The sequence below is a fragment of the Apium graveolens genome, chromosome 7 (genome assembly GCF_009905375.1).
Source record: "Apium graveolens cultivar Ventura chromosome 7, ASM990537v1, whole genome shotgun sequence".
In the NCBI taxonomy this organism is placed as follows: Eukaryota; Viridiplantae; Streptophyta; class Magnoliopsida; order Apiales; family Apiaceae; genus Apium; species Apium graveolens.
The window spans coordinates 157,638,113-157,649,068 of record NC_133653.1 but is presented as its reverse complement, the minus strand read 5'-3'; the positions used below and the strand labels follow the sequence as shown (position 1 = coordinate 157,649,068).

Here is a 10,956-nt window from a genome sequence, read left to right as displayed (position 1 = left end):
GTGTTCATAAACATATAATTGTAAATGCTATTGCGAAACCAGAAAGAAGAGGACTACCTCCTTGACTATTTGCTATAAAATTCTTATTATTTCAGTGAAGTCGGGCCTTAAAACTGGATCTTGCTACCAGCAATTCTCAAGAAGGTCAGCAAGTTTTGGAAGAGTGTGCTTCGGAATAGTTGGCCGTAGCCCTTGTATAACAAAATCAAACAAGACCGACACAAGTTTTTAGGAACATTTAAATAAATAGGAGGAACAACACCAAGAAAGAATAGGAGAAACGTGTATAAGCTAGCGAACTCACAGCAGAGGGATAGGCAATACCCATGCATTTACCTTCTGGACAACTCCAACAACCGCTTGAACTGGTGTTATGTTCTCGTATGGAAGCTGGAAAATTGACATGTAATAAAATTGTAAATAAGGCTAACATACATATTTATCTTACTGTAGTACACATAAAAATTATATCATAACTTTTATATTACCTTTCCAGTTAATGGCTCCCATACTGCTTGCAGATGATATCTTCTTTTCCACACTAAAAGCTAGTGCTGCAAAGGGATATCTGGCCCCCGAGTACACAACCATTGGCCGATTTATAGACAAGAATGATGTATATGCATATGGCATGATTATACTTCAGATTCTCTCTGGAAAACATATTATAAGCCAGTCAATTCGTCAAGGTGCAGAGTTGGGCAGACTAGAAGATTTTATGGATGTAAACCTTGAGGGAAAGTATGTAGAACTTGAGGTAATTAAGATGGGAAAACTTGCTTTGCTATGCACTCACGAGTCTCCCAACCAGAGGCCAGACATCGAAATAGTATTGTAGAATTTGACATGTGTTGCCTCCTGATCTGCAAAAACTCTTGCTTTCCTGGTTCATTTGGCTGCTAAAATTTCACAAATGCTTCTAGTTGGCCAAGTTTTCTCTAAAAAGCAAATGTTCTGAAATGACAACATTTAGACGTGACATTATCCTTCTGTTCTAGAAGTGATATTTGAATAATGTTCACTTCCCACAATCCAGATCAGATTGAGGGAAGCTGTTCTAATTCTTGTTGTATTTTAGATTTAACATATTCCAGTTCAACTCACATAACTGTTATAACTTTGTATCCGATGAAGCTCTATAGACCACACTACCCGAGGTTTCTTCTGTGTTGATGGATCGACCTCATCCTGGTCATTATCTTCATCATCTTCTTCCTCATCCTTGCATTTCCTACTCATTTTTCCGTCCTAGTCCATGTTACTAGTCACTGCAGGTCCTTGTCCGCCTTCGCTTCCCTGCTGATCTCTGTCATAAGAGGAGTTTGATTTGTCTCCTTGATATGTAGTACAAATTTCTTACAAGCAGCAAGAACTGATACTGTTATATCATTCCAATATATGTTACTTCATATATCACGACTACAAGTAATTTGATATCCTAACTAACAGTAGTAGTGCAAATTAAACATGCAGGATAGTTGTACTGGTTCATGTTTATACTTTAAAGTGTTGTTTTCTTATGTTTTAATTGATAAGTAAGTACATATTACAAGTAGTGAAGCCTTCTAATACAAACTCAAACAGATTTGTGTTCTCACTATCATTATATATGGATACTAAAAATCAGCCAGTCGCCATTTTGTATAAGTAAGAAAATCAGAAGCATCGTTATGCTCCAACATGAAAGAACTCGATTAATTGGAAATAGAATATGAATGTTCGGATCAACCTGAGACGATCAACTATATAAATTAAACTAATTTCGTGATTCCTTAGTATTGTATAAAAGGTGACAGAATAATATAAATACTTATGATCTCGCAATTTTCCTGGAAAAAATAAAGTTTGGGTTAAAAGTATCTCCTCCAACCTTATGAGCTAGATTGTTGATAGTAAAACACAATAACATACTTCATTGACTAGCAGAATTCAGCAAGCCAAATACTTGTTTTGCTCAGATCGCAGCGTTAACAAATAGTAACTTACCCCATTTAGACTCGTTATCCCAGCATTTTGGCTTGACTGCTTGAGCTTCTAAACATAACACACATATAATACATTAATAATAAACTCAGTGAGTCTCGCAACACACACAAGTTAAGCAAAAATAACACAGAGGACATATAAAAAAGTAAACAATAATACATCCTCGAAATCACCAAAAAACCTTCTCAACGGACCTCGAAACTCACAATGCGTCCATTTCCTTGAATAATACCTCCTCCTAATTTTTCAAAATGACACATAAATCAAAAATCAAAACAAAACATATACCCAGATATACATCAAAATTGATACCCACATACATAATTCAAGCAATTACTCAACTAAAAGCATAAAAGATTAACATGCTCAATTCAAATATTTAACCAATCATTTAAAAAAATAGGGTTTTAAAATGAAACCTCTAAGTGAAAAATTAGGGTTAATCTTACCCAATTTATGCTCGACCTCCAAGCTTTAATCTCACATCTTTAACCTTTAAACTCAGACTTGACCTTACCCAATTCAAACTCCGTCCAAAAGAGAGAGGTGAGAGAGCACAGAGAGCACAAAAAGCACATAAAAATAGTCGGGAGAGATGACTAAATCTTCAGTTGGGCAAATCGAGAGGCAAAGGTGATATTTAGGGTTCTTCATAGAGGGGTGAGTTTCATTGAGTGAGAAAGAGAAACGAGAGACTGAAAGGATTTATCTTTTCATTTTTGATTTTAAAAATATTTAATATTTTAAAGTGTAAAGTTGAAAAAAGGGTGTAAACTAAAAAAGGGGAGAGAGTTTGAAAAAATTCTAAGGCAAAATTTGTGTGAAAAGAGGGGGAGAATGTTACGACCGGCATTTTATGTAATATTATTTGTGAATAATATTAAGTTAAATAAAAATATATTCAATGCTTGTACGTTTGTGTGAGTGAAAATTTCTGCATTTTAAATTTGCTTTGGGTAGTATATGATTTTTCAAAGCAAGAATTTATTTAATTTCTTTATTTTTGATTTATAAGGAATATTCTAAGCTTTGGAAAAAAAAATTTTTAAAAGACATTTTGTACACAAATTTTGAAAATGATTTTTATAAAGTCTCTAAAAATCCAAGTTATTTTATGGTATAAATTTTATAATTTTTGAACTTGTACTTTATTATATAAAAATAAATCTTTGGAAATTAGTTGCTTAATAATTATCAAATTACATGAATAACCTTGCATGCAAACTCTCTTCTATTTAACCAAAGGGCAAAGAAGACATTCTCCACCCCACTAACTCACATTTTGCTAGCCAAATTACCTCCTTGACCTTGCATGCAAACTTGCCTAACTTTAGCTAGAGGGTTACTCTTGTCATTTCCTAAATCCACTCACATTTAGTCTAGTCAAAGACATAAAAACAAAACTAAAGTGATGATCACTCCATTTTCACTCCACCCTCCCCTTTTCTCCTCCCTCCCTCTCGGCTCAACCCTCACTCTCGGCCATCCCATAGCCGAGGCCCTCCATCCCCTTCATTTCTTCATTCTTTCACCCAAACAATCATCTTATATTCAAGTAATTTTACTCCCTATATGTTATTCTTATATATTTCAAAAGTATAGAGTGAAAAACCTATGTTTTGACCTTGCATGGTGATGTTTTTGTTAAACTCAAAGTGAACCTCCTTGATTCTTGTGAATCTAAGGCTTTCACCATGAGTTATAGTATCATAGGGTCAAGAATGGCTAGACATAAGAGTGTCACACCTATGCGAATGCTGTTTTTACCCTAATCCATTCGGCCATGACTTGATAGGAGCCGAATGGATGGTGTTTTGTTGCCTTGTTAACATTTTTGTGTATTTTGTGATGATAACATGAATTTTGTAGTAAAGTCTTGATAAAATCCTTTTGCATGCTAGTTGATCATTTAGTTGTAATCCATGTTAGGCTTGCATGTTGAATTATGATAAAAATTTATTTGGAAATCATGTTGTTTTGGTTTGAAAAACCCGAAGGCATGCATGCATGTGGAATTCTCTTAGTTTGTTGTGAAATTTTGATCATTTGGAAAGATTTTGTTAGTGAGCCTTAATTTCAGTAGGAATAATGTGATAATATTGATTTATGCTTCTTGTTGCATGGTAATAATTTGTGGTTATCTTTTATAAAAATATATATCTTGTTGTTTCAAAGGCATGAAGATTTGCGATTTGTTAAGAGTAGTCTCTTTTGTTTTGCCATAGTTGCACCTTAGGTAAGGATGATCTCACCAAGGGTATTTTAAGAAAAAGGGAGTTAGTTCAGTAGAATACCAAGTATAGGTCTTGGTTTAAGTATTTAGTTGTTGTTAGTTGGGTTTGTCAAGTCAAAATCTTGGAAAATGAGAGTTATAGTTTCTGCAGAAAAATCAGTTTAATACCCTGAGGTTTAGAGTGAGTTTTGACCATGTCATTGATGTGCACTTTGAGGCCCAAGCTACCAGAAGTTAGTATGGGGAGTATATAATAGGTTTTAGGAGTTGGTTGGAGGTTTGCATGTCATTTGGTTAGGTGCACAAGTAGAATAACAAAATCTGTCCAGCAGGGGACAGTTTTGTTGCAACTTAGAAATAGGGAGATTTGGCCATGTCATGGGTAGGCCCTCATTAGGCCCAATTGGGCCTTAGTTAGAGGGTATGTCAGAGAAGTTTTTCCAACCATAGTTCATAGGATATGAGCTAGAACCATGTGTCACAAGTTAATTCAAGTCAGGGCATTTTCTGCCCAGAAAAACAGGGGAACCTTGGACTTTTAGCTTAGGCCCAAGAAGGCCCAAGCCAGGCCTTTGAGCCACATCAAGCTTATGAGATGCCCTTAGGTCAGGAGAGTCTTGTGTAAAAATTTTGAAGAAAAACTTGTAGTTTAAGAGTGTCTAATGCACTCAAGAAACCTTAGTTACCATTCTGAAATTTGCACCAGTAAGCACTTTCACTTATCACATAGTTTTAGGACACTTAGAAGTGAGTATTAGGTCGACCACCATAGTTGTAAGATAGTATAAGGTCGGTAGAGCAAAAGGCACAAGTGAGGGTCAATAGGTTTTGGATAATTTAGGAAAGGCACATTGAGTTAGGAAGCCCAAATTCGAAGACTTCGTTTAGTTAGCGACCAAGTAATTTAAGTGGTGAGTCGAGATCATCCGAGCCTAGTGTGGCGTTATGGTGTATGTGATGTTATTTGGTATTAATATACGATATGTGATTATGTGGCTACGTGTGTACATTTAAAAATATAAATGTTGGATATGAATTAAGTGTGTATAGGCCTAAGTGCCATCCATGTTTAATTTCGGGTTGTAAATAGGTTAAGATGGAAAGAATATATTATAATGAGGATTATTATTATTTATGTAGGATCTCGAGACGAGGGAAAACTTGCCTTAAAAGTCGAGTGAAGCTCCAGTTGTTGCTCCTACCAGTCAGACCAGACCAGTCTATCTCAAGGCAAGTGATTCAACTTGACCTTCGTATTTGCTGTAAACAGTTCATATATATATATCGATGCAATTATCCTGAGTCATTTTGATGTATTTAAATCAAGCATATCTTTTGTTTATCTTTGAGTTACATAGAGATGCCATGAACCCTCGAGTACATATTGCAAGTAGTTCAAAAGTCTTTCATGATAGTTTAATGCCATGATAAATTAGAGATGCGTTATAATATCTTATTGATCCTTTTGTTTATCATGCTATTGATCCCTGAGAAATCTTGATGTTGCACCCTGATGCTTTGATTCAACTCTTGAAATAACCTTGATAGAAACTTTATCTTGATACCTAAAAGCCAATCATTTCTTAAATACATTCATGATTGTTTGATAACCCTATCCTTACCCTAAAGCTTGATACCCTGTTATATACTGAGCTGATGATCGCTTTCTTTATATTTTAACACCTTTATCCTATTGGAACCAGTGATGCCTATCTTTTGATGTTCTAATACCTATATCTTGTCTACAACCGTTGCTTTAAGCCTAGTTTGGCATTACTCTTTCATCTTATCCAATAGCCTGGCTTAATTTCCTTGTCTAAGTTCTTGTTTATGGAAACCTCTCAATTACCCTAATATAGTAAAGTCTAGTAGATCATGGCCCTGAGATTTAGTGTCATATTCCCAGTGTTTCAAGTTGATCTATAATCCCTTGATAAAAATAATTACAGTCGAAAGAGATTTTGTCATAAATCGGCATCAGTTTTTAAAATGATTAAAACGTGGATTTTTCAGTCCCAAAGGGGGGCAAATGTTTTCTTGAATGGTGGATCTGGACTGAGACGCGAGTCCTTTCCACACTTATATTAGGCTTAAAAGTTGCCTAGGGATTCCCAATAATGTTTTAGAACCCAGCGAGGTTCGGGGTTACTTCGCGGCTGATCACCGGCTGTAATCCGTAGCGTCATAAAATGATTTTGATTAAGAATGATTTTAAAATTGTTTTGATGCAAGCATAATGATGCCAACTCACATAAGTTTTATCTCTCGATTATCATTGATTATGTCATTCCATTGTCATTCCTAAAGGTATATCTCGATTTATGCTTTGCGTTGTATTGTTAGCACTTGTTGAGCTTTTGGCTCACTTCTTGCTTTACCCTGATATTACAGCTAGCAGCCATGGTTAGATTCAAGCAGACTGCCCGTAAGACCTGTGATGCGGATGCTTATGTTCGAGCCCAGGTAGAATAAGTAATAATAGTTGTGTGAGGACTCGGTATTTGTAATCAGATGTAATAGTTGGTAGTGTTGGGCTGTTCCAAACCCTAAACTGTAAGATCTTGGATTTTGGTTGTGTAGTACTCATTAAAATGATGTAATAACTATATTTATTTTGCTATTTAAGTTGGGGGTGTGACAGGTTTTGGTATCAGAGCTACGGTTTAGAGTCCCTGAACAGCCCAAATAGGTTATAGGACTTGTGAGTAGGTTATAGATATTATGCGAGAGAGTAGGTAAAGTAAATTATTATTAATACTCCTCTTATTGGTTGTCAGCAAAGGGCGCATTCCTCGTCATCCTCTGGGTCGGACGACACTATTGCTTTCTCCGTGTATGCTGAGTTGAGGCGCGAGTTCGACATGCTTCAGGGCAAGTACGACCGACTGATAGACCGACTGAAGAACGTGTATCCGGACAGCCGAAACTACGAAGGGAAGCCCAAGGAGCAGATGATTGCGAGACTTGAGACCTTGGTTCGGTACGTTAACACTAAGCTTGAGGAGATGCCAGCACACCGGGACCGTACCAGCCAGTATGTCATTCAGATGGTGGCGGATGAGCTCCAGAGCATTATGAAGACACTTCGAGAGGAAAAGTCTACCAAGCCCCGTTCAGATGGAGTGGAGCCTTAGTTCTTTCCATTTACCTTTCATGTTGTTGTACTATCAGACTCTATGGAATCCCCCGGTTGTTTCCGTCTTTCCTTTAAATAAGCCTGTTATTTCTAGAATCAGACTATGTCCCAATCCTATGTACTGTGACCTTTAAAATTTCAATAATTATGTGCTATTGTTCCATTTGCTCTCAACTGTTATTTTATGTTTTATCATCATATCTGGAAACTTGACCCCATATGTAAACAAGAATGCCATGCGATACCCTCGAATCATTTTATCAATTATATTTGTTATAACACAACTCTTATTTCAGGATCATGCCTCCCAAAAAGAAGAACCCAACAACCACCTTCACCACAGACCCAAACATTCTTCAACTACTGGAAACCTTGCAACAGCAAACCAATGCTATAGCTCAACAACAACTAACTCTTCAACAACGAATTGAAAACCAAGATAACCGTGAGCCATATCAACCACCTGAACCACCAGTACCACCAAGACAAATTGTCACTTTCAAGGTTTTTCAGAGTGTGAATCCACCTGTATTTCATGATACCACTGATCCAGTGATAGCAAACACATGGATCAAGGAGATAGAAAGGGCTTTTGAGTTGGTACAGTTAGGGGACGATCAGAAGACGCTGTATGCCACTTACTTCTTGAAGGGAGAAGTCATTTATTGGTGGGAATCAGTAAAAGCTATGGAAGTCACTCAGCAGATTTCTTGGGAGAGATTTAAGAAGTTATTTCTGGACAAGTATTACCCTAAGTACATGCAGAATCAGATGGAGCTAAAATTTCTTGAGTTAAAGCAAGGGAACATGACTGTACTGGAATATGAGAAGAAGTTCACTGAGTTGTCAAGGTTTGTGACAAAGTATACTAGCACTGAGGAAGAAAAAGCAAAGAAATTTCAGCAAGGATTGGAGCCTTGGATCAGAGATAGGGTGGCTATGTTTGAGCTTGAAACTTATGCGGGAGTAGTACAGAAAGCTGCTCTGATTGAGAATAATGGGATGCAGTCAAGGAAAGAGAGGGATAACAAGAAGAGGAAGGTTCCATTTTATGGAGAAAAGTCTGAAGCTGGAAGTTCGCAAGATCGGAATGTAAAGAGGATTGGTTTCCTGAAGGGCGGAAATTTTCAAAGGAAAGGAAATTTGGGCAAAAGGCAAGAATCAAAAGGGAACAATCAGGCAAGCCAAGGGCAAGTTGGAGAAAACAGGTTCCAGAGGCCAGAATGCAAGCACTGTGGAAGAAGGCACCCCGGAGTATGCAATAAGCTGAGTATGACCTGTTATAGGTGCAATCAGAAGGGACATTTGGCAAACGAGTGCAAGATGCCGAAGCCAGGAGTTACGTGTTACAAATGTGGGAAGACTGGACACATGGCTAGGGAGTGTAAGGCAACAGGACCAGTCAGAGCTCTGATGAACGTGGCAAGTACCAGTGCAAGCGTGCCAGCTGAGGTATTGGCATTACCTCCACCACCCGCACCAACCCCGCAAGCAACAGCAAGGACATTTGACCTAAAGATGAAAGATGCTGTTCAGAATTCTGAGGTGATAGCAGGTACACTTTTACTCAATAATGTCAAAGCCAAAGTATTGATTGATTCGGGAGCCACAAGATCTTTCATATCAGAATCTTTTGTTGATAAGATCCAATGTGATAAAACGGTTATGAGTGAGGTAGTAAATGTGGTAATTGCAAACCAAGAGAAGATTCCTGTGAATCAATTTTGTCCAAAATGTGAGATTGATATTTCGGGATATAAGTTCTCGGCCGACTTGATACTCTTCAAGCTGGGAGAGTTTGATATAATCTTAGGAATGGATTGGTTAGGAGAGAATAGCGCGCAGATAAATTGTAAGACCAAGAGAGTGAATTTAAAGACGAAGAGTGGAGAGAAGGTAGTATTTAAGGGACAGAGGCAAGAGCGACTATTTCTTACAATTATTCAGGCTAAGAAGTTACTTAGAAAAGGTTGTGAGTCGTTCCTAGCATATGTAGTGGATTCAGAGAGAGGCAGCCCCAGCATGGAAGATATTCCTGTAGTTAATGAGTTCCCCGATGTGTTTCCCGACGAACTACCAGGCTTACCACCAGATCGACAAATTGAGTTCGAGATCAACCTTGCTCCAGGCACGGAACCAGTTTCAAAGGCTCCGTATAGGATGGCACCAGCAGAAATGAAAGAGTTGGCGAGCCAGCTACAAGAATTGTTGGATAAGGGAGTGATACGACCAAGTACGTCGCCATGGGGAGCACCTGTTCTCTTTGTGAAGAAGAAAGATGGGAGTATGCGTCTATGCATAGATTACCGGGAGTTGAATAAAGTAACGATCAAGAACCGCTACCCGCTACCAAGGATAGATGACCTTTTTGATCAGTTAAAGGGAGCAAAATGTTTTTCGAAGATTGACTTGAGATCGGGATACCACCAATTAAAGATCAAGGAAGAAGATATTCCCAAGACCGCATTTAGGACCAGATATGGGCATTATGAATTCCTAGTAATGCCGTTTGGATTGACCAACGCCCCGGCCGCATTCATGGATCTGATGAATCGAGTATTTAAGAAGTATTTGGATAAATTTGTCGTGGTATTTATTGATGACATCCTTATTTATTCTAAATCGGAAGAAGAACATATGCAGCATCTCTGGATAGCATTGGAGATACTCCGACAAGAGAAGTTGTATGCCAAGTTTACCAAATGTGAGTTTTGGTTAAAGGAAGTTCAATTTTTGGGGCATGTTATTGGAAATGATGGAATTAAAGTGGATCCGGTGAAGATTGATGCAGTTATGAGTTGGGAGAGGCCAAGGACTCCTACGGAAGTGCGAAGTTTTCTAGGATTGGCCGGATACTATAGAAGATTCGTCAAGGATTTCTCGAAGATCGCCACACCATTGACCAAGTTAACCAGAAAGAATCAAAAGTTTGAATGGAGTGCAGAATGTGAAAATAGCTTTCAAGAGTTAAAACAGAAGTTGGTAACAGCTCCGGTGTTAGTACTTCCAGATGATCAAGGGAATTTTGTAATATTCAGCGACGCTTCACATAAGGGTTTGGGTTGTGTGTTGATGCAACACAGTAAGGTAATAGCATATGCGTCAAGACAGTTGAAGCCGCACGAGTTAAAGTATCCGACGCATGACTTGGAACTAGCCGCCATAGTGTTCGCACTCAAGATTTGGAGACACTATCTCTATGGAGAAAAGTGTGAAATCTACACGGATCACAAGAGCTTAAAGTACATTTTTACTCAGAAAGAGCTCAATATGAGGCAGAGGAGATGGCTGGAATTGATAAAGGACTATGACTATTCGATAAATTACCATCCTGGAAAGGCGAACGTAGTGGCCGATGCGCTGAGTCGGAAGGAAAGATTGAATGCAATGATAACATCAAAAGAGTTATCTGAAGAAATCGGAAAATTTGAATTGGAACTTTGTGCTTATGGGAAAGTCAAAGAAGTTTGTCATGCAATGACCTTTCAGCCAACACTAATGGAAAAGATAAAGAAGTGTCAAGAGGAAGTAATGGAAAAAGAGAAAAATCAGTTATCTGGAGAAGAGATTAATACTAAAAAGGATGAGCAAGGAATACTAA

The 10,956-nt window shown here is 37.9% G+C and overlaps 1 protein-coding gene across 1 annotated transcript; it reads left to right on the top strand.

The window, feature by feature from the left end:
* The first annotated feature begins 499 nt into the window (after positions 1–499).
* LOC141674151 (putative serine/threonine-protein kinase PIX13) lies at positions 500–838 on the top strand. The gene has a single exon (XM_074480874.1). It carries the CDS (start codon positions 500–502, stop codon positions 836–838), a length of 339 nt encoding a protein of 112 aa, XP_074336975.1.
* The last annotated feature ends 10,118 nt before the right edge of the window (positions 839–10,956 follow it).